Here is a 25,123-nt window from a genome sequence, read left to right as displayed (position 1 = left end):
TCAAATTTTAGTCATCTTAGGTTGCAAGTTTACAACTGAGTAAATTTTAATTCCATTGTGTAAAAGTCTAGTTTGGAATCTTGAGCTCATAAATTAGGATGTAGATGTGTAAATGCTGGACTCTAGGAATCAGCAAACTGATGTCCTAGTACTGGCTCTGAACCCATTCGGCTTCTGTGTGATTTCTGAGGTACCCTTAATGTTTAAAAAAAAAAAACAAGTCAAAGCAGTATTTCTCTGAGGTTGCTGAGATTTACTGCCTCCCCAGTCTGTTACCACCTGAGGGAGAATATCCTGTAAAGAGGCCCTTCCTTAATGGTCTTTACTGGAATCTGGAGAGGAACCAAGAGGGATGGGTAGCTTATGCGGCTCAGAGCATACTGGAGAGAGGACTGGGGATACAAAGCCACAGAGACGTGTCTGAGATAAGTCACGGAGAGGGAAGGTAGCAAGGTCTATGAAATATAGAACTGGTACTCTCAAATTTGACTAATATTTTTTTATTGAAGCATAACGTATTCATTAAAGAATATACACCCTTAAGTATATGGCTTTTTACATTTTTATATATGTATATACTGTATAATTGCCATCCAGATGAAAATGTAGAATATAAAGCTTTGCCAATATTTTTCACTGGGAAATCCTTTTTCCCATTCGCTGCTTTATTTTGTTTAAGATTTATTTATTTATTAGAGCACACGCACACATGCAAGCTGGGGGAGGGGCAAAGGGGGAGAGGGAGAGAAAATCCCCACGCAGACTTCCTGCTGAGCAGGAGCCTGATGTGGAGGACCCTGAGGCCATGACCTGAGCCAAAATCAAGAGTCAGCCACTTAACCAACTGAGCCACCCAGGTGCCCCACCCATTCACTGCTTTAATGAGTGGTTAAATATTGGTTTGATAGGCATTTATTTGTCTCATTTGTGTTGAAATTTTGGATATTCTACAAGAAAGACTCTGTTTAGCTTAATGAGATTGATAGCCATCATCATCACATGACAGTTACATATTTCTGAGGGGAAATATTTCAATATAATAGGCCAGCTGAGTTATGCAGGTGCAAGGAGTAAGACAAGGAGAATGGTTGTACTTATGAAGAAAACCCTTCATATAGTTAACATGAGGTAGTGATTTGGAATCCTTCAAAAGCTATTGTTATAAAAAGAACCAAGAAACAAACCATGTATAAAATACAGAAAGGAATTGTGACTTTTTAAAACAAGGTCTGTTGCAGTATAATTGACGTATAATAAACCGTACACATTTAAAATGTGCAGTTTGAGTTTTGACCCATGGATATACAGGTGAAACTATCACCACACTAAAGATAATGAACATACACACCCTCCTGAAGTTTCTTTGTGACCCTTTGTAATCTACTTCCCACCCCTTTAGACCCAGACAACTTCCCCTTTGCTTTCTGTACCATAGATTAGTGTGCATATTCTAAAATGTATATATAAACAGAAACATATAGTATGTACTCTTTAGCTGTCTGCCTTCTTTCACTCAGCATAATGATATTTTATGTTTTGGTTTTTTTTAAAGATTTTATTTATTTGTTCATTTGACAGACACAGCAAGAAAGGGAACACAAGCAGGGGGAGTGGGAGAGGGAGAAGCAGGCTTCCCGCCAAGCAGGGAGCCCGATGCGGGGCTCCATCCCAGGACCCTGGGATCATGACCTAAGCCCAAGGCAGACGCTTAACGGCTGAGCTAGCCAGGCGCCCTGATATTTTATGTTTTAATAGTTTGTTTCTTTTTAATGCTGAATAGTATTCCATTATGTGGATATACTACAATTTGTTTATTCATTCACTCATTGATGGGAATTTGGGTAATTTCCTCTTTTGAGCTATCCCAGATAAGGCTTCATATGATGTTCATTCACAAATCTTTGTATGTACATGTGTTTCATTTTCTTTTGAGTAAATATCTAGGAGTAGAAGAATGTCTGGGGCATAATGCAACTTTAAGAAACTGCCAACCTGGGTACCTGAGTGGCTCAGTTGGTTAAGTGTCTGCCTTCGGCTCAGGTCATGATCTCAGGGTCCTGGGATCAAGTCCTGCATTAGGCTCCCTGCTGAGTGGGGAGTCCGCTTCTCTCTCTCCCCTTGCTCCTCCCTCCTGCTCATGCTGTCTCTCTTTCTGTTAAATAAATACATAAAATCTTTTAAAAAGAAAAAAAAAAAGAAACTGCTAACCTGTTTTCCAAAGTGGTTGCATCATTTTATATTCCCATCAGCAGTGTGTTAGAATTCTAGTCCCTCCACATCCTTGCCAACACTTGGTATGTTAAGAATTTTTAATTTTAGTCATTTCAGTGGGTTATATGTTGGTGTCTTCGTTGTGTTTCTAATTTGTATTTCTTGAATGAGGATTTTCACCATCTTTTCATATGCTTTTTCCCCCCCATGGGCCATTCATAGTATCTTTGCTTAGATGTTTAAATCTTTTGTGCATTTTAAAAAATTGCACTGTTTTCTTATTATTTAGTTTCAAGATATTTATTTCTAGTCTGTGTCTTCTATATTTACTTTTGTAACAGCATCTTTTTTTTTTTTTTTTAAGATTTTATTTATTTATTTGACAGAGAGAGACACAGCGAGAGAGGGAACACAAGCAGGAGGAGTGGGAGAGGGAGAAGCAGGCTTCCGGTGGAGCAGGGAGCCTGATGCGGGGCTCAGTCCCAGTTCCCTGGGATCATGACCTGAGCTGAAGGCAGATGCTTAACTGAGCCACTCAGGAGCTCCTGTAACCAAATCTTTTGAAGAAGAAAAGTTTTAAAACAAATTAAGTCAGATTTATCTTTTTATATTCATGTATAGTTATATATAGTTCATGATTTTTTTGTATCCTACTTAATTCTTTGCCAAACCCAAGGTCACTAAAATTTTCTATGTTGATCTCTAGTAGTTTTGGAGTTTTAGCTCTTACATTAAGTTCTATCATTCATTTCAGGTTGATTTTTTTAAGTGTTGAGGTATTGAAGGGTTTTTTTCCCCCTTTCCCATATGACTATCCAGTTGTACCACCATTGTTTAGAGAAATCAAATTGCCTTGATGCCTTTGTCAGAATCCGTTGACCATTTATGTGGGGATCTGTTTCTGAAATTTCTGTTCTGTTCGTTTATCTGCTGTCTTTGTATCAATATTCTACTGAGTTGATTACTGTGGCTTTAGGTCTTGAAATCAGGCGCTAAGTCCTCTGATGCTTATTTTCTTTTTCAAAGCTATCTTTACTTAAACTTTGGGTCGTTTGCTTTTCCTTATATATTTTAGAATCGTTTTGTGAATTTCTACAAAAAGGTCTGCTGAGATTTTCATTAGGATTGCACTGAATATCTCGATCAATCGGGAGAATTGATGTCTTAGCAATATTGAGTCTTTTGGGGCACCTGGGTGGCGCAGTCAGTTGAGCATCCGACTCTTGGTTTAGACTCAGGTTGTGATACTTGGGGTTGTGAGATCGAGCCCCGCATCAGGCTCTGTGCTCAGGGCAGAGTCAGCTTGGAATTCTCTCTCCTCCTCCCTCTGTCCCTCTCCTGTGCTCTTTCTCTAAAATAAATAAATAAATCTTAAAAAAAAAAAAATATTGAGTCTTTTGATTCACAAACATGGTACATTTTCCCACTTATTTAGGTGTTCTTTCATTTCTCCCAGCCATGTTTTGTCAAATATATGCCTTAATATTTCATATATTTTGATGATATTGTAAGTGGTTTTAATTTTAGCTTCTAACTGTTTGTAGCTATTATGAGAAATATAGTTGTTTTTGAATGTTGCCATCGTATCCTGCCACCTTGCTAATCTTATTCTGGTAGAATTTTTGTGGATTTTTGAGGATTTTCTACTTTGAAGATGATGATATCTGTATGTAAAGACAATTTCATTTTCTCTTTTCCACTCTACATCTATTTCTTTTTCTTCTTCCATTGGCTAAACTTTCAATATGTTGGATAGGAGTAGTGAGAGCTAACATCCTTACTTTGTTCTGATTTTAGAGGGAAAGTATTTTGTGTTTCACCATTGAGTATGTTGTTAGTTGTGACTTTGGTACATAACTTTTATTAGTGTAAGAAAGTTCTTTTGTTTCCTACATTGCCAAGATCTTTTTTTCATGGAAGGATGATGAATTATCATATGTCTTTCCTGCATCTTTTGAGATGCCTGTTTGTTTTTTTAGTCTTATAGGTTGGATTACAGTAGTAGTAGTAGTAATAGTAGTAGTAGTAGTAGTATCTTGGATGTTAAGCCAACATGGCATTTTGGGGATAAATTGTACATAGTCATGATGTATTGTATACTATTGGATTACATTTGCTGAAATTTTAGTAAGAGTTTTTGCATATATAATAATGAAGGATATTGTCTGTAGTTTTCCATTAAAGTGTCTGTTTTTGGTATCAGTAATTCTGGCTTCATAAAATGAGTTAGAAAGTTTCTCCTTTTCTATATTCTGGAGAGTTGGTGTTGAATTAGTATTTTTTTTTCTTAAATATTTGGGGAAATTCATCAGTTAATCTATCTGGGCCTAGAGATTTCTTTGTGAGATTTTTAACTGCAGAATAGTTCATTTAATACATCTAGGGCTATTCAAGTTAACTATTTTTTCTTGACTGATCTTTGGCATTTTGAATTTTTGAAAGAATTTGTCTATCTCATAATCTGAATTGTTAACTAAATTGACAAAATTATTAATGATATTCCTTTATTAGCCTTCTTTTGTCTATAGAAGGTATAGTTGTGTCCAATCTCTCATTTCTTTTGTTTCTAATATGTGACTTTTTACTGACTAGTCTGGCTAGAGGTTTATCAATTTTATTCATCTTTTCAGACATTTTAAAAAGCTTTTGATTTCTTTGATTTTTCTTTATTTTCTGCTATTTCATTGATTTGTATTCTTTATTATTTCCTTCTAATTTAGGCTTAATTTGCTCTTCATTTTCTAATTTCTTACACTGGTCATTTCTTTGGGCATGTGGGATAAAAACTATATTGTTAAGATATGGATGATTACTTATCTAATAGTTAAAATGTGATGTTATGTATTATGTATATATGGATGCATTGTAGATGTTATATACATATGCTCTCTGTCTTATAATATGTGATTGCATATTGGAAAAACATACAAGATAAAATCCCTGCACAGTAGCTGAGTTGGCATATTATTTTAACAGACAGTTTTAAGATGGCTATAATACCACTTGTAGTCACAGACACTTGAGCCGTTTATTATTGCCAAAGTTAATCTGTGCCAGCAGTAAATATTCCAAACACCTCTGTAACCACTATTTTCAACTGGACATTTACCATAACATGATATATGGCTTTTTAAAAGAGTGAATGTGTTTAAACATTCAAAATTTTATAAGTCTTGCATAAATGATTTTCTCTTCTTATTTGGAATATTTTCAAACTTCCAGAAAATTTCTAAGAATCAAAATAGAATAAAAAATACTTGCATACCTTTACTCAGATTCACCTGTTTAAATAACTGTCCAACTGTTTTTAAAAGTAGCTGCTCCATTTTTTTACTCCCACCAGCAACTTACTGGTTTCCAATTTCTCCACATCTTCGCCAGTGCTTATTATTGTATACCTTTTTGATTATAGCCATCCTAGAATGTGTGAAGTGGTATCTTATTTTGGCTTTGATTTGTATTTCTCTGAGGACTGATCTTGAGTGTCTTTTCATGTGTTTATTGGCTATTATCTTCTTCTGAAGAAATGTTTATTCACATTCCTTGTCCATTTTTTAGAGTTGGGATATTTGTCTTTTTTTAATTGAGTTGTGGGTGTTCTCTGTATGTAGTCTATATACATATCCTTAACAGATAAATCATTTGCAAAAATATCCCATTCTGTGGGTTATCTTTTCATTTTCTTAATTGTGCCCTTTGAAGCACAAAGGTTTTTATTCTGATGAGGTCCAGTGTGTCTGTATGTGTCTTTGATTGCTTAGCTCTCTTAGATGAAAAATATTGCCTAATCCAAGGTTGGGAAGATTTCACCTGTTATCTTCTAAGGGTTTTATAACTCTTACACTCAGGTCTTCGATCCATTTTGAGTTAATTTTTGCATGTAGTGTGAGGTAGAGTCCAGCTTCAGTTTTTTGCATGTAGTTAGTCAGTTTTCCCAGCATCATTTGTTGAAAAGACTGTCCTATCCTTGTTTGAATTGTCTTGGCACAATTTATGATCGATTGATCATAAATGTGATTGATCTTTCTGGACTCTCAGTTCTATTCCATTAATCTATACATTTATTTCTAGTACCACACTGTCTTGATTAGTGTAGCTTTGCAGTAAGTTTTGCAATCAAGAAATGTGAGTCCTCCACTATGTTCTTTTTCAAAGATGGTTTTGACTATTATGGGTCCCTTACATTTTCTTAAGAATTTTAGGGTGAAAATATCAATTTAGAAAAAAGCAGTTGGGGGGAGTATAGCAGTCTCAACATTATTAAGTTTTACAGAATATGAACACCAAATGTCTTCTCATTTATTTAGATTATCTTGTGCGTATGTTGGAGGATGTGGTTTGCTGCATTTTGTTGAGAACTCAATATCCATATTCATAAGGGATATTGGTCTGTAGTTTCTTTTCTTGTGATAACTTTATCTGATTTTGGTATCAGAGTATTAAGGCCTCATAGAATAAGTTGGGAACTGTTTCCTTCTCTGTTATAATGTGGAGGAGTTTGTGAAATACTGGTGTTAATTCTTTAAACATTTGGTAAAATTCATCAATGAAACTGTATGTCCCTAAGCTTTTCTTTGTAGGAAGATGTTTTGATTACTAATTCAACCTCTTGTTATAGATCCATTCACATTTTCGTTTATTCTTCAGTTAATTTCAGTAGTTTATATCTTTCTAGTTATTTATTTGTCCATTTCACCTGGGCTAAGTTGTTAGTGTGTAGTTGTTCCTAGTTATTCTCTTATACTCACTTCTCTGTAAGGTTCTTTTTTATTTCTGTTAGGTCATCAGTCATAGTCCCTGTTTCATTCATGAATTTTTTTTGTTGGTCAGCCTAAGCTAAAGATTTGTCAATTTTGTTGATGTTTTCAAAAGAACCATATTTTTGCTCCATTAATTTCTCTGTTCTCAATTTTATTTATTTTCACTCTAACTTGTACTGTTTTCTTCTTTCTACTTGTGTTGGGTTTGGTTTGCTCTTCTTTTTCTAGTTTCTTAAGATGGTAGGTTAGGCTATTTGAGATCTTTGTTTTATTTTAATATAGGCAAATAACAGCTATAAATTCTCTTCTAAGCACTGTTTTCCCTGCATTTCATAAGTTTTGGTATTCTGTGCCTTGGTTTTTATTTCAAAATATTTTCTGTTTTTCTTCTGATTTCTTATTTGACACATTGGTTATTTAGGATTTTTTTCTTCCAAGTATTTATTTAATTCCAGCTAGTTAACATACAGTGCAACATTAGTTTCAGTTGTAGAATTTAGTGATTTATCATTTACATACAACACCCAGTGCTCATCACAAGTGCCCTCCTTAATACCCATCACCTATTTAACCCATCCCCCTGCCCACCTCCCTTCTGTTAATCATCACTTCATTCTCTATAGTTAATAGTGTGTTTCTTGGTTTGCCTCCCTCTCTCTTTTTTCCTCTTTGTTCATTTGATTCCCCATATGAGTGAAATCATAGGGTATTTGTTTTTCTATTAATTATTTTGTTTAGCATAATACTCTCTATCTCCATCCATATTGTTGCAAATGGCAAGTCATTCTTTTTTATGGCCGAGTAATTCCACTGTGTGTGTGTGTGTGTGTGTGTATCACATCTTCTTTATCCACTCATAGGATTGTTTTTTGATTACCACATACTTTCTGAGTTGCCTAAACTACACCGCATTACTGATTTCTAATTTTATATTTTCCATTTGGTGAGACAACATTCGCATATTTTCCTTTAGTTGGTTTTTTTTTTTTTTTTTTTTTTTGCATGTGGTTTCCTTTATTTCTAACATACTTGCAGTAGTTTATGTAACATTTTTGCCTGGTAAGTCCTATGTCTGGACTTCCTCAGGGACAGTTTCTATCCACTGTATTTTTTTTCCTGTGTATAGGCCACATTTTACCCCCTTTTTTTTTTAATATTGCTTATAATGTTTTAGTATAAACTAGGGAATTTCAATTACTATACTTTTTAGTTTGATTTTTCTTACAGATTCTTTTTCCTTATTAATATTAAAGTTTTTTAGCCATGGTTTCCTTTAATTCTTTGAACATTTTTAATACAGCTAACCTAAGGTGTTTAATAATTCCAACATCTACAACTTTGCTAAATTTGCTTATTAGATCTAGGAGGTTTTTTATTTGTTTGCTTTTGAGTTGTTGGGATTTTTTACATAGACAGTTATGTAACCTGCAAATAGGGATAGTGTTATTTCTTTTCCAGTGTATAGGTTTTTCTTTTTCTTGCTTTGTTGTAGTGACTAGAACTTCTGGCACTATGTTAAAGAATGGCAAGAGCCACATTCCTGAAGTTCCCAGTCTTTCCTTCTTTAACCATTAAATAAGGTATTACCTGAAGGTTGAAGTAGTTCTGTTTTTCTCCAGTCTTGTTGAGAGTTTTTGTCATGAGTGGGTGTTGGGTTTTGTCAAGTACACTTTCAGTTTCAGTCAATATGATCAAGTAATTTTTCTTCTTTAGCCTGTTGATAGTGGTGAATTGCATTGATTGTTTTTAAATTTTAAGCCAGTCTTGTAGAACTTAAATAAATCTCATTGGTCATGATGTGTAATTTTTTATACATTGCTGGATTCAATTTGTTAATAGTTTGTTGTACTTTTTGTTTTTGGTCCAAGTTAATGAGATGTAGTGTGTAGTTTTGTTTTTTTTTTAATTGTCTGCAGGAATTTTTTGAAAAAAATTAGTAACGTCTATGTAACACAAAATTCACTATTATAAGTGTACACTAGAGTAGTATTAATTACATTCACTGTTGTGCCACCATTACCATTATCTATTCCAAAACTTTTTCATCATCCCAGACAGAGAGAGACTCAGTAACCATTAAGCAATAACTCCCACCACCCCCCTTACTTCAGCCCCTGGTAACCTCTGATGTACTTCCTATCTCAATGAATTTGCCTATATTAAATATTTCATTTAAGTGGAATCACAATATTAGTCCTTTTGGGTCTGATGTATTTCACTTAGCATAATGTTTTCAAGGTCCATCCATGTTTGTAGCATGTATGAGAACTTCATTCATTTTTATTGCTGAAGAACATTCCATTGTATTTATATACCTTGTTTTGTTGGTCCATTCATCTGTTGATGGACACTTGGGTTGATTCTATTATGTTTGGATACTATTTAAATTTTTTATTTTAGTAGGCAGTCAGCCTGTTTAGGTTTATCACAGAGATCCCTTTGTGTTTGTGAGCTATGGTTGCAGAACAGTTTAATTTTCAGAGCCTTTATATTGTTATTGTGATCTGCTTGTTTTTTTTTTTTTAAGATTTTTTATTTATTTATTTAACAGAGAGAAAGAGCGCACAAGTAAGCAGAGCAGCAGACAGAGGGAGAGGGAGAAGTAGGCTCTCCACCGAGCAGGGAGCCCGATGCGGGGCTTGATCCCAGGACCCTGGGATCATGACCTGAGCCGAAGGCAGCCGCTTAACCGACTGAGCCACCCAGGCGCCCCTGATCTGCTTGTTTTTTATAGTGCCTCTCGTGCTCCCCCTAATCCCTGCTTGTGCTGGGGAGGGAGCATAGTAGGATATATTTCAGTGTATTAGTGATTTTCTGCTTCTTTAGAGTAGTTGGTGGTTCTCAGATATTCATTTTAAAACTTAAGTTTACTGATCTTTTTATATAAATTAAGTACTTCAGGATAAAATGAAAATTAATTATGGTATTTTATGATAAACTATAAAATTAATTTTGAAAATATATGTGCCTCACCTCTTTGGGTGTATGGTGTATATCTGGCACATCTGAGTTGCATGAATCTATATTTTGAGTTGGAGTAAATAACATGGCCACAGCCTACTTAGGGGTTTGGTAATATTGAGTGGTCTTGGTAAAATTAGAATTTGACATATATGAATTCCTTTGCACTTTTAATGTGGGAAGAAGATAACTTAGGTGTATATTACATCTTTCAGATAAGAAAATTAATGAGGGGAGAAACAAGGTTTCAGTCAGAGTATCTTTACAGATAGAAGGGACTCACACAAATCGAGTCCAGAATGTTTAAAAATTTTTGTTAGTGATCGTTTGTTGAAATAAAATCCTGAGCAAGTGTAACTATAAGAGATAATACATTAATAATGATGAGTTCTGAAATAATAATACCATTATTTTAACCAATTTCTTTTTTTAAAGATTTTTTATTTATTTATTTGACAGAGAGAGACATAGCGAGGGAGAGAGCACAAGTAGGGGGAGTGGGAGAGGGAGAAGCAGGCTCCCCACTGAGCAGGAAGCCTTATGTGGGGCTCGATCCCAGCACCCAGGGACCATGACCCGAGCCAAAGGCAGACACTTAACGACTGAGCCACCCAGGCATCCCTTAACCAATTTTGTTGTCTGCCATTTTTCAGACTTTGAACTAGATGACAAGCAAACCAAGAACTAGTGATGAGTTTAGAATAGGGCAGATGATAGAGGATGACAGAGAGCTGCCTGGAGCAGTTACGGAAAACCTGGCTGAGGGATGGTGTTCAGGGTGAGACTTGAAGGAAGAGAAAACACTAGCCAGGAGAATATTCCAGGCAGGGTGGTTGTTCGACACAGGATTTGAGTGCCCTTCCAAGTCCTGCCTGTGTGGCCCTCTCTTTGCTTACTGGTTATTTAAAAAAAAAAAAAAAAAAAAGTCACTTATTTAACTAGCCCAACCTCTTCCCCTATGGGTGAGGAGACCTTGAAGGTTAGAAAGTAGAAAATCGATGGTGACAGCCTAGGATCCCAATGCCCGGTACACATACATATACACACACCCTTATGACACATATTTCTACTGCTTATTTACATTCGTTGTTTTCATCAATTATTTTAGAAGATGTATGAAAACAGGCAGATTGTAATGTTCAGGAAAAGAAGAAAGATTTGCCTTTAAAGCGAAGGTATTTTTCTTGTGTCATTCATTACTAAATGAAATAGGGAAGTAAACAAACTCAGTTTCTCAACTTCTGTTTTGAAAGTGAGTGATTAAAGACCGACACATGGAGATTTTTACACTGTATGGAAATGTCTTTGTTCCTCTCAGACATCACAGGGATGTGGATGGATACAGGGACCTTAAAGTACATCTTCTGGAGCCCAGCTTCACAGAGTTAATGCCTACAAAATCATAAAAGCCAGAAATATAAATCCCTTCCTTCTTTCCTTACTTGTTATTGGAACTATATGCCTAATTTTAGAAATTAGGTTGCTTCAAGGTGCCATTAAGCCTTAATGTCAAATTTACTTTGTAAGTAAATAGTGATGGGTTTAGAACCATAGATTCTGGGGTCCTTTGGCTGAAATTGATAGTCTCTCTCTAGCCACTTTTCTTGCTGAGTGACCTCATGCATAACCTCACTGTGCCTACTTATTTTTTAAAATGGAACCTATAATGTCTGTGTCATAGGATTAGCTTATTATCATTATTATTATTAATAATAATATAGTGATGATAATTATTGGATGTTATTTCTATAACATCTGGGTGCTGTTTGAACTGGGGAACATTGGGATAATTTGGGGTTCATTTAAAATATAAAATTAGGGGGAAAACTTCTTGGGAGAGGAAGTAGCTGTAAGTTGTGGCTTTAAATCCAGAAATGGGGGAATTTGACTTGCTTTGGTTAGTTTTTGTATTTTACAGCCTAACATTGTTAACGCATTAAATGATTAAGTACTTATCTAGTGTCAGTTTTATTTTTCTAGGCATAAAAGTTGAAGTTCTTATAACTGGCCATTTAAAGTGAAATATTCTTAACATTTATTTCATGCCTGAGTTGAGTCCTATTCATTTCTATATCTTTTAAGGGGAACTGATGATATATAACACAGTATTTTCCTTTTAGGACTTTATAAAACAGCAACTGTTACTAATTTTTTTCAAATAAGGTATTTCATGTTTTTTAAAAAGCTCCTAATTAATACAACCAAATTATGTAGTTGTCTTTATCTTTATATAGTTAAGTTCTCCTCATTTAGCTAAAGGTCTGATCTAGCTTGATTATGGGAAGTTAGGTGATAGTCATTATATCATAACTCTAATAGCAGCCTCCAAATAGATCATGTTTCTGGTACTTTCTTACTGCTGATTAGATGGAAAGCTTCGAACTAGGAGCTCCTACTTTTTATCTCTTCCATTGTGAGCATCTGGCTCTTCAGTTAATTCTTGTTAGTTCATTGTGTTCTTACATCAATAAATCTGTCTTCAACAGGAGTATAACAGAAAGATACTTTCTGGGTCATCTAAATTTCAGTTTATGTTAAAAGGTGGAGGAAAGGACGGAAATGGGCTGGGTGAGCTAGGCAGAGCCTTTTACCTTCACAATATGAATCTGAAACTAACTACAAGCTAGGACTAGATAACAAACCGGAAAGAGATCATTTGCATCAACAAATGCAAATATCAGCACTTACTTCTAAGCAAAAAAGGTGGGATTTCGCTCAGGCACTCAGTATTTATGGAGTGTTCTCTACATTGAGAACTGCTGGGGAATGAGCAGTGGGGCAGATTGACACAGGACTTTCCCAAAATAAAATCGGGATGTGATTACTAGAACAAGGGAAGAGTGATGCTTGGCAGTCAGGAAATACCATCCAGTTAGGTAACGTAATCTAATTAGCTGGTATCTTAACTTGCTGCTTGGCTTTCAGCTTTAGTCAGACTGGAAAAGCCAGGAATGTGTGGATGAGACAGTAAGCTGCTTCCCTGATGAATACTCAAAGACCAACAAAGAGGAGTCAGTGAATGTTGTATTAAGCCAAATGAAATACCATTGTTTCGTGTTTTTTAAAAGTCAACTTTTTATTTTATTTTTTAAAGTTTATTTATTTATTTTTTTTAGTAATCTCTACACCCACCCATGGTGCTCAAACTCACAACCCCAAGATCAGGGGTCACATGCTCTTCCGACTGAGCCAGCCAGGCATCCCCCCACATAAACTTTTTATTTTAAAACAGCTTTAGATTTATATAAACATTTTAAAGATAGCACAGAGTTCCCATCCTCCCCACACTTTCCCCTATTATTAACACCTTACATTAATGTGGTACCTTTTTTTTTTTGCAAGTAATAAACCAGTATTAATACATGATTATTAACTAAAGTCCATATTTTATTCACATTTCCTTAGTTTTTACCTAATTTCCTTTTTCTTTTCTAGGATTGCACCCATTCCCGCCCCGCCCCAAGATAACACATTAATTACATCTAGTAGTCCTGTCTGCTTAGGCTTCGCTGGTCTGTGACAGTCTCTTAGACTTTACTTCTTTTCGATGACCTTGATAGTTTTCAGGAGTACTCCTCAGATATTTTGTAGAATGTTTCTTGGTTGGGATTTGTCTGATGTTTTTCTTCTAATGAGACTGGGGTTATGTGATTTGGGGAGGAAGACCACAAAGATAAAATACCATTTTTATTATGTCATATGAAGGGTACATATGTCAGCATGACATTTCACTGAGGATGTTGACTTTGATCATCTGACTGGGGTAACATTTGTCAGATTTCTCCACTTTAAAATTACTCTTTTTTCCCCTCCTTTCCATACTGTTTTTGGAAGGAAGTCCCTATGTGCATCCCACACTTGTTAAAAGATGGGGAGTTATCCTCCAGCTTCTAGATACATAAATTATTTAGAATTCTGCCTGGGAGTCTCTTATCTTCTCCCCTGTTTATTTATTTATTCAATTACTTATTTATATCAGTATGGACTCATGGTATTTATTTTATATTTTGGGTTGTAATCCAACACTGTTATATTGCTCAAGTTGTTCCAGGTTTAACTCTTAATGTTAATTCTTAGATCCCTTTGACAAATTCTCATCCGTACAGGATTTTTTGGTTTTTTGGATGGTTAGCACTTGCTTACTTTCTGGCACCATTAGGTGCTCCAATTTCATGTTGTATATATCCTGCCTTGGTCCTAGATTGAGCCATTTTTCTAAGAAGCCCTGATTCCTTTTATTGAAGAATGGTATTAGAACCCAAGATCTGTGCTTTAGGTCTGCCCTATGCTACTGGGGTGTCATTATTCTAGGCCCTCTTAACTGACAGAGCAAGAAAATATATATGTGTATACTAACCCCTGCATATACACATATTTATAAATATTCCTAAATATAACTATATTAAACTAAATATGAATTCATACTGATGTTGCTAACTCAGTTCATTACCACATGGATCATTATAGCTTCTTCCCCTTGCTTTTGTGTAAACTCTTACTCCAGTAGTGAAAAGTCTGACTTTTACCATCTGTGTATTTAATTGTGCAGTTCCAGTAAACATGTATAGTGACATCAGAATTGTTAACTCAAGCTCCCATGGGAAATAACTTTATCAGTTAGGGTATAGTGCTTATGTACAGTTTCTTTTTCTTTTAGTCTTTTACCTTTAGTTTTACAGCTTCCACTCACGTTCACATTACTTTGTCAGCACCTCTTTCCACTCTGCCCCCCCCCCACTTCAGTAAGATGGTTTCATACATTTGCTATATAGTTAAATTATTTTGTCATCTTCTACATTTCATCCCAGGATCCCTTGGTTTCCCAAATGATTTTTTAAATTGCATACATTAGGTTCACTCTAAAGTTCCATTTTGATGAATGCATAATGCCGGGTATCTACCATTCCAGTGTCATACAGAATAGTTTTACTGCTCTGAAAAATTTCCTTTGCTTCACTTACATCATCTTTCCTCTCCCCAAACTTCTAGCAACCTCTTGCCTTTTTACCATCTCTGTTAGTATAGCCTTTTCCAGAATGTCATGTACTTGGAATCAAACAGTATGTAGCTTTTTATTTTACTTTTTATCACTGAATAATATTCCATTGTGTGGATGTACTATAGTTTGTCTATCTGCTCCTCTATTGAAGAATATCATCTTGTGTCCAGTTTGGAGTGATTATGAATAGAGTTGCTATACAGAATTGCTTGCAGATTTTTATATGGACATAAGTTTTCAAATCAGTTGGGTAAATACCCATGAGCACAGTCGCCAGATCATATGGTAAAAGTATGTGAGCTTTTTGAATATCTTGTCTTTGTGTTGTACACAGTTTCTTGGAATAGAATAATCGCTTGCCATTTTCCTTGTCCCTTCTCCCTCCAAGTTTCTTTTGACTGTTGATTCTAGGTCCTATCATCGCTGTAAAAGAGCAGATGATACAGAATTTTGGCTTATTTTTTTGGTAATAGAATTCTCTAATGATCTTTTGCATGTGCTTGTGATATTTTCAGTTGTCTGTCAGTGAAAGTAATCACCTGCATCTAGTTGAATTTGACTGTTTTGCACTTTCTGGAAGTATAGCAGGAATATATTTTGCGGGTGGCTTACACAGCCTATAGGTTGTTACAACTACTTTCTAATTCGGTTGTATTGTTTTATTTTAAAGCATTTCATAGTTGCTAAAAATCCTGCAGGATTGCATTTTCTTCTTTAACCATCACCTCAAGCAGTATGTTTTTTTAAATATGTAATTTATTAACTTTAAGGTAAAAGATATTTATTTAAATCAGATTTATGTTTCCGTAAAGTGATAGTATGTTTTGTTTCCTTCACAGCATTTATTCAGTCGGAGAGCATAATAGAAGTACTACGTTTTGATGATGGAGGGTTACTACAGGTAATTTTAAGCTGAAAAATTATCTCAGTGTCAAACCTTGAATAATATTGGATTGTTATTTATCTTTAAAAAATGTAACTAGTTGCTATGAGATATATTTTATGAGCTTTATATGCAGATTTTGTAATAACCTACTTAGCTATATGAATTATCTTTTAAATTAAATATTATTGGGGGTTTTGGGAGGTTTGGTGGGGAGAGTCAGGTCAGGGACAGTGGAATTGGTGGTTAGCTCTGTGAGTGTGGAGCCAGTGAGTGAAGCACTCAGTTCAGATGTCAGACCTCAGAATATTTATCTGGAAGAAGACTTCTCTAGAATATAAGTTCTGTAGATATACATCTATATCATCTTTCCACTTGCCATTCTAAGCCACATCTTTAAATATATTATACATAAAATTGGAAGGTATAATCTGGTGTCCTGCCTTTCACACCTAGCACAGATACCCCATGAAGCCTATTTTAGTCTTCCTAGCTAAAAATCAGTTCTAGAATTTCAGAGCTGAAAGACAGAGTAAAGGCTTCTTAACCATCCCTCTGATTTTTGTGACTGAGGTGTTTTCTGTGCTTGTTTTATACTACTTACCACTTTTGTAATTATAACATGTGTTTCCAAGTACCATCCATTTGGTAGCATGACTCACAGTTTTTCCAAGGTTTAGTTTAAGAAAGGTGCCAAAGATCCCATGACTTTGTGGTAATGGGGCTAGTATTAGAATTCTCATCTTCTTACTCCGGGTGTTGTCTTTCTCTTACATGGTGCTGCCTATGGTGTATTTATTTACTTAATTATAATTAAGTACATGACTTAAATAGTTCTGAAAAAAATATTCCCCATAGCTTGTAATAATGGCGGGAAACTAAAAGTTAGATTAAGGCAATAGAGAAAAAATAATTGTGCTAGAGACCTGAAGTAAGATTTCTGTTTGCATTTTCATAAATTTAGATTTCAGACAATAAACCAGACAAAGAGAACAAGAAAAAAAGTGATGGGTTTTAAGGTTCTTTTTCTCTGACAATAAAGCAAGTAACTGTTCTGAATGATAACTTTTTCCCTGCTTCCAAATTTTTAAATAAGCATATCCTTCATACCTTTACATAAGAGATGTTGAGAAACACAGCAGGCAGTGTCTGCATGGGACTTGCAGAAAAGTCTTTGTACAGCTTTTTATATTGAAAAACTGAATAAAAACTAAAGATATATAATCTCAAATTTTGTAAAGCCTCCTTTCCTAGAAAATGAGCTTAGTCTCTTTTTTTTAGTTCTTTAATCTGTTGCAAGGTGAGAACTTGAAGAACTGATAGGAATGACTATTTTATTTATTTATTTATTTTAAGATTTTATTTATTTATTTGAGAGAATGAGAGACAGAGAGCACGAGAGGGAAGAGGGTCAGAGGGAGAAGCAGACCCCCCGCTGAGCAGGGAGCCCGATGTGGGACTCGATCCCGGGACTCCAGGATCATGACCTGAGCCGAAGGCAGTCGCTTAACCAACTGAGCCACCCAGGCGCCCAAGAATGACTATTTTAAATATCTTCCTTTAGGTGGTTTGCAGGATCTGGATAACAGGCAAATCAGGACTGAATTTCTGGAAAATTCTCCTTTTATTAACTGAAGAAGGATCAATGTCCTTTATGAACTAAACATCTAGGTTGCAAGTGATAATTCATTTTGAAAATTCTGGAGCTTGATTTGTGTGTTTGTGGGGGGAGGCTGTCAGTCCCTGTCTACATGGACTTAGCTGTGAAAGAGCTTGTGGACTGGGATGTGACTTGCTCATCCTCTTTGAGTTTGCTGAAATGCTTGGACAAGAGCTTGGTTGAAACCTTGGTTAAGACCTCAGAGTTCTCTGGCAAAGGTAATTTTAGACAGGAACAATGTTGAGGGGTAGGTGGTACCAGTTGATTACCTCAGCCACAGTGAAACCTCACCAAGACCCCTAGAGTATGTCTAATGTCAAGATGCTATATATAGTGTATTATTTATCCCCAAGCAGCATACTATAAGACCCTTTTTGAATAGATACATGCAAAATTGTTGATTAATTGATGATAAGTCCATAAAAATTGCCAAAACTCATAAAAAATTTGCTAGAAACTTTGGACTTACCTTCCTTGTTTTTTAAAGATAAGGAAAATGAGGCTCATAGAAATTAAATAATTTGCTCAAAATTCAGTTACTAGAGCAGGAATCCGAGATTCAGTAGTAACCAGCCTTTCTGCTTTCAGAGTTCCTTCCACAGCACCATGCATGTGCAGTTCCTCCCAGTGCATTTCCTGGGTTACCACTAATAATAATAGGTTATGATTAGAAATCACAGTAATCCTCTTAGCCCATGTTTTCTGTAGTTGGTGCTTTGGCTACTGCCATTCCTGTTTGGCAAGGCTACTAAGATTTGGTATATAGAATATAGAAAGATGAAATATTTCCCAAGAGGAACAGACACTGAGGATTCTGCTTCTCAACAGAAGACTTATCACCATAGGGGGTACGGGTCAAGAAGTATCTTAAACTTACCATTCCAGTCCTAACTGATGTGAGTGGTTGGCTCTTCTTGATCCATTCCTTTGATAGATTATGAGATTGAATAACAAAAGGTATACTTAAAAGCCTTAATCCATTTCCTAATCTAACTTTCTTATAAACAAATGAAGATAAAGCCCAAGGAAAAAGGTTAGCTTTGTATTCTTTTTCTTCCTTCCTTTCTTTCTCTTTTTCTTTTCTTTCCCTTTCTTTCTTTCTTCCTTTCTTTCTTTCTTTCTTTCTTTCTTTCTTTCTTTCTTTCTTTCTTTCTTTCTTTCTTTCTTTCTTTCTTTCTTTCTTTCTTTCTTTCTTTCTTTCTTTCTTTCTTTCTTTCTTCTTCCTTTTTTTCTTACTTTTCTTTCTTTTCTTTCTTTCTTTCTTTCTTTCACTATTCTACCAGAACAATAAACAGAATTTTAAGATGTTGGAAGGCAAGCTCCATAATGTTCATGAGTTGAAAATACACGGAGAGTTTTGTTTTTTAAAGCTCATAACTATAGGAGTACATAATTTTGTTTTCTCACGTTGGTCAAGAAACAGGAATATTCTTTTCATTGTATGCTCATTGGTCATTCTCATAACCTATAGGCATCTGTTACCTCTACTTACTACCTGGCTTTCAGGTACCTAAGGCAGGGATAGTTAGAACTAGTATTTTTTAAGTACTTGCTAGAGTCTCAGCTAGTTCATTAATTGGCCCCAAATTTCAGTACTAATAAGGCGTACAAGAAGAATAAGAAGTAATTTTGATTCCAAAGCTCTTATACGTAATACTTTCCATTGCTCTGTTGCCTAAAGATTAAGTAACAAGGTTGCCTTAGAGGAAAGAGATAAATTCCTAATTGCTGTGCTTAGAAGACAGTTCAGGTCTAAGAGATCTTTTCATACACACATAATAGATAACAGCTTCCACTTCTATTGTGCCCCAGTATTTCAGCTGCAGAACTATTGTTAGTCAGCCAAAGTTGTTCATATTACAGAAATGACTCTTTTCCCACTCTTCTTAGGGGAAGGTTGGGGAAAAGACTGTAGAAAGTTTGTCTACTATTCTGTGTCAGGTTGGTCGGGAAGGGACTCTGGAGGCCTGCCTTAACTAGACAGTTACTTGCAACACACCGAAACTCTCAGGTGAATAAGTAAGGGAGCATATAGTTTGGCTGTCTAGTAGTTCTCTTGTTCTTGGATGAGCTTACATTTAAAAGATACTATTTTTTAAAGATAGCCGTAGTATAACTTAACAGGAGTTATAAGGAGGTTACTAGGGATAACTTGAGCTCCTAGACAAGTTTTTTTAGTTTCTATAACTAAAAGGAGTGGGAGCCATTGGAAGCTCTGCATTCTGGAAGATGAATCAGGTTCATTCTAGACATAGGCAAGTATAAGTGGTTCTAGCAGTCAGTTAGGGACCCTACATTGAGTCTTTTTCCAAGGAGTGTAAAGACATCTAAGAGTTTGATTAATTTCTTTTTCTTTAGTTAAGGTGTTTGTTGTGAGATATAATCCATATATACATGCATAAAATGTGGGCGGGTTTTGCAAAGCAAACATCTATAAATAACCACCACTCCAGTTAAAAACTAAAAACATGCCAACACTCTCATAAGTTCCCCCCCTAAAGCTCTCTCTCAGTCACTATCCCCAAGAGTTGGCCATAATCCTGAAATGTATGATAATTTCTTTCCCTAGAAGTCTTACCATCTGAGCATGTGTCTCTAAACACTATAGTTTCATCTGTTTTTTGAAGTTCATACTGTTTGTATTCTTTTTTTTTTTCCCAGCTTTTTCTTAGTGTTAAGTTTCTAAGATTCTCTGTGCTGTTGAGTGTGACTGTGGTTATTCATTTTCCTTGTTGAGTAGTATTGCATTATATGAATATGCCCCCAATTTATATATAATTTCTGCTGTTAATGGACATTTCACTTGTTTGCAGTTTTGGCTGCTATAAATAAATGCTGTCTCTTGGTGAACATATGCATTTCTGGTAGAGTTGAGTGCAACTGCTGGGACATAGGTTATGAATCTTCTATTTTAATACGTAATGCCATATGGTTTTCCAGAGTGCTTGTTCCAGTTTACAGTTCCATCATCAGGAATTGCTCTGTGATACTTCATATGTTTGTTTTTTTTAAAGCATTCTGAAGAGTGGGTAATGGTATCTTACTGTAGTTTTAATTTTCATTTCTCTGATTCCTAATAAGGTGGAGCAAGTTTTCATGTTATTTGACCATTTGGATATCTTTTATGAAATCTCAGTTAAATCTTTTGCTCTATTTAACTGTTGGGTTGCATGTCTTTTTCCCTCTTGTTTGATAGGAGTTCTTTATAAATCTGGATACAGTTCTGGTTATATATATTAGAAATATCTTCTACTTGGTGGATTACCCTTTCCACACATAATGGTGACTTTGATGAACAGAAATTCTTACTTTTAATTAATTTTAATTTTAATGTAGTTTAAGCTGTATTTTCCATTACAGTTTATATTTTTTGTGTACTGCTAAGGAAATATGTTCCTATCCAAGGTCATAAAAATGTTCTCCTATATTATTGTCTAAAAACCAGAAATTTATTGTTTTGCCTTTCATAATTATGGCTGTAATTCTTTTTTTTTTTTTTTTATGGCTGTAATTCTAACTGAAATTGACTTTGTTATTGGTGCGATGTCATAGTTTTATTTCTCATATATTCACATGTCCCAGTACCCTTTATTGACTATTCCCTTATATTTTCTTCCACCAGTATTCTTCAGTGACACTCTATTCATAAGTCAAGGATCCATGTATGCATGAATCTATTTCTGGGCTCTGTTGCACTTTTTGATCTATAAAAGTGGTAATTCATATGGCTCAACATAAAATGTAGAAATGCAATTGTTTTTTATATAGTGACTGTTACTGTGCAAACTAGCTAAATTGCTTATTGATTCTAATAACTTATCTGTAGATGCTCTGGACTAGGTCCATAAACTATAATAATCTCAGGTTAATAACATTGTATTTCTAACTTTCCAATCCTTTTAGTTTTTAATTCTTTTTCTTGCTTCACTTTACTGGCTACAAGCAGTATGATGTTGAATATAAGTATGATGTTGAATATAAGTATCTTTGACCCTACTTTAATACCTCATCTCAAAGATAACACCTTCAGCATTTCACTGTTAAGTGTGTTGTTTACTATAGTTTTTCTCCACCCCCCACCCCACAGATATTCTTTATCATATGTGTCAGTTGGGATTCTCAGCAAGATCTTGAGACAGAGTTAGAGGAGTACTAGGGATTTATTTGAGGGCTACTGCCTGTGAAAAATAAGGAGAAGGAAACAGGATTGGGCAGGGAGAGCCTCAGACAGTGATGCAGAATCTTGACCAACCCAGTGGAAAACTCTGGAGCAAAGACTGCTTTTTGGAAGCATCCCACATTGGACAGAGGTAGCCAGGCCCTGCTACACCTCCTGGGCCCATTCATTGGCTGGGAGTTGCTCAGAAAGAACTTAGCCTTACTTCAGTCACTACAGTTAATCCCAGCATTACCATAGTCAGGGGCTGATAGCTAGTAGCATTTTTTCATAGCTGGATGGCCAGTCCTTCTTTTTAGGGAGATTTGAACAGTATACAGTAAGACTATTGAAAATCAAAGGCAGATACATTCTAAAAGCAACCAGAGAAAAAAGAGAGAAGACTTTCAAAGAAGCTAGAATTGGCTGACACCTGACTTATAAACTGAAACAATAGGAGTCAAAAAATAATAAAATTTACTGAAAACTAATTAGAACTATAATTCTATACCCAATGAAAATATCCTTCATGTAAAGAAAAAATAAAGACATTTTCGAACAGACAAGAATGTAGAGAATTTGTCACCAGAAGATTTGCACCAAAGAAAATAATGGAGGATAATATTCTTCAGGCTGAAGGTAAATGATCTCAGAAACTCAGACACACAAAGGAAAAAGAGCATTAAAAATAAAAATATGTAGGGGCACCTGGGTGGCTCACTTGGTTAAGCATCCAACTCTTGATTTTGGCTCAGGTCATGATGTCGGGGTTGGGGGATCCAGCCCTGCATTGGACTCCTTGCTGAGCAGGGAGTTTCCTGGAGATTCTCTCTCTCTCTCCCTCTGCCCCTCCCCCAACATGTGTGCTTGTGCACATGCTCTTTCTCTCTAAGATAAATAAATCTTTTAAAAAATACGTTAAAAAAAATAAAAGATAAGTGGATAACTAAATGAATATATACTGAGTATAGCAATAATAATAGTATCTTGATGAATACAGCATGACAGTATTCTGGTACTATTAATACTTGGTCATAGGAAGCTTGGCAGCTTTTACCTGGGTCTCTTGGACCTCTAGAAATTGGGACATTTCTTTTGGGAGCCCATTTAATATGATGTGAGGATCCTAAGCCACATGGAGAGCCCCCATACAGCCCTACAGTCAGTGGTCCCAGCTGAGTGCCCACCTGCCAGCCATCATCACTTTCCTGCCACTGTGGGTGAGCAGCACCTTTAAACCTTCAGATGAATCAGCCATAACTCACATCTGACTGCAACCATTTGAGAAACATCAAGTGAGATCTAACCGAGTCCGGTCAGCCCAAAAGAACATGAAGGATAATAATAAAATGCCGTTTTAAGCTGTTAAACTTTGAAGTAATTTATTATGGACCACTAGATAGCCAGAACACTTAATATCATCTAATACCTGGTTGGTCTGTATCAATTTTCTTCCACCATTTCAAAAATTCTTTTTCATATTTGTTTTATTTAAATCAAAATCCAAGTAAGGTCTATACATTGCATTTTATTGATGTGTCTCTTAAATCTTTTTTAACCCACCTCCTCATGCCATTTTTTGTTGTTGAAGAAATTGGATCATTTGTCTATAGGATTTCCCACAACCTAGGCTGACCTAATATCGTTTTCTTGGTGTAATTTAATATACCTCTGTCTTGTGGATTTCCTATCAACTGTTAGCTAAATATAGAGTTTTGATCAGATTTAGATTAAATTTTCTTTTTTGGCAAGCATATTTCAAGGTAGTTTTTGTATAACAAAGAATATGGCTAGTCTCTATCTCTAGGGAGACTTCAAATCTTTGACTATCCTTAGTAATAAAAGTGTCTTTGTTATGCACGAGTCCTTGTATTACACCTGAGTTAATGCCTAATAAGATGACTTAAGATGGGGCTGGTCACCAGAAAAACCAATAATGTGGGTTTGGACTTTAAGCCATCCCAAATGCCTCCAAGAAGAAGAAGGGGGCTAGAAATTGAGTTCAATCACATAGGTGGCCATTGATTTAATAAATTGTACCTTTGTAATGAAACTCTAATAAAAATTCTGGACACTGAAGCTGTATAGAGCTTCCTGGTTAGTAAGCACACCTATGTTCCAGGAGAGTGATATGCCCTGATTCCACGGAGAGAGGGCTCAGAAGTTCTATGTTTGGGGGGCCTCCAAGACCTCACCCTAAGTGTTTCTTTAGAAGAAAACTAATTTGAATATAGTTCTAAGTCCTGAGCTTGAGGGGGAGGAATCATGGAAACCCCCCAGATTTGGAGTCAGTTGGTCAGAGTGCACATGGCCTAGAATCCCTAACTTGTGGTTGGTGTATGAAGTAAGGACTGTCTTGTTAGGGACTGTGCCCTTTAATCTGTAGATTCTAATGCTGACTTGAGGTGGTTAGCATCAGAATTCTATTACAGTATACCAGTAGTATTGTATATTTTTATTTGTTTTTCATCGGAAGACATGTCATTTCAGGTTGGTTGTCTTAGATTTTTAGGTCAAAGATTTTCATATGTAGGGATTTAATGGTCCTGGAAATAAAGTATTGTAACATTACTCTGGCTGCTCTTCTAAGCTGGAAGTTGGCAGACTTTATGTAAAGGGCCAGGTATTAAAAACCTTAGAGTTTCTGTGTGAAATGGTCTATGTCCCAACTACTCAAGTTCTGTCATTGTACTATGAAAGCAGCCATAGACATAAGGGATGGTCATAGAAGTTATATTTACCAAAACTGGTGCCAGGCAGAGGATTCTGGGAAGATGATGGAGTAGGAGACCGGAGGAATCTGTAGATAGCAGTGGTATTGGGAGAATCTGTCTAATTTCTTTTGAAGGCTTACAACTTCCAGGGGAAGGCTTGGGGTAAATTGAAGTAAATTGTACTCATTTCAGTTCTTAGTTCAGAAACAATTACCTACTCCCACCCTCCTGCCCTGTGGCAGGCAGCTCTGCACACATTCACTGAACAGCTTGACACAGCTTGCAGGAGCCGCGGTGGGCAAAAAAGGAGCTTATCCTCAAAATACTGGGAATCCATGCCCTGCTTGTTACTTCTGATCTCAAAGGTGTAGACAGAGAAGGTAGCTGTTGTTGCAGCCCCACCCATTATTAAAAGTTCTCCACTTGAAGTAACTCAGAAAATTTAAAGGGCTAACAACATTTTCCCCCTCTTTTATTTTTCTCTTTTTACCCTTTTGGGAGCCAGACATTAATGAGTAGGACATTCAAAACAATTGCATATTTGGGGGAAATTAGAAAATTACTACAAATGTTCAGGGAAAGCCTCAGGCTCATAAAAGACCCGAGAGGTCCTTAAGTTTTGGGATAGATGGAGCCTACAATAATCAAAAAAGCAAAAACAATAGAAACAAAAAAAAAACCCGCGAATCCTAGGAAAAGGAGAATCTGATGTCTAGAGTTACTACATTATTAGAGTCACATGTCCAGTTTTCAGCAGAAAAAATAACAATGCATACAAA

At 35.7% G+C, this 25,123-nt stretch overlaps 1 protein-coding gene across 4 annotated transcripts in view; it reads left to right on the top strand.

The window, feature by feature from the left end:
- Positions 1 to 25,123, top strand: part of TMEM131 (transmembrane protein 131) — a 241,020-nt gene that overhangs the window by 56,157 nt on the left and 159,740 nt on the right. For 3 of the 4 annotated variants that reach the window (XM_064572578.1, XM_064572577.1, XM_064572579.1), the window contains exon 2: positions 15,771 to 15,832. The exons of the other annotated variant lie outside the window; for it this stretch is intronic. In XM_064572578.1, the coding sequence (XP_064428648.1) occupies positions 15,771 to 15,832 (62 nt within the window). The remainder of the gene's footprint in view (positions 1 to 15,770; positions 15,833 to 25,123) is intronic. 4 annotated transcript variants of the gene reach the window in all.

Source organism: Mirounga angustirostris, unplaced genomic scaffold (assembly GCF_029215605.1).
Source record: "Mirounga angustirostris isolate CCGP_5_RB_7025 unplaced genomic scaffold, mMirAng1.0.hap1 SCAF_10, whole genome shotgun sequence".
NCBI lineage: Eukaryota > Metazoa > Chordata > Mammalia > Carnivora > Phocidae > Mirounga > Mirounga angustirostris.
Note: the sequence above shows the minus strand (reverse complement) of the source record. Positions and strands in the feature narration are given on the sequence as shown.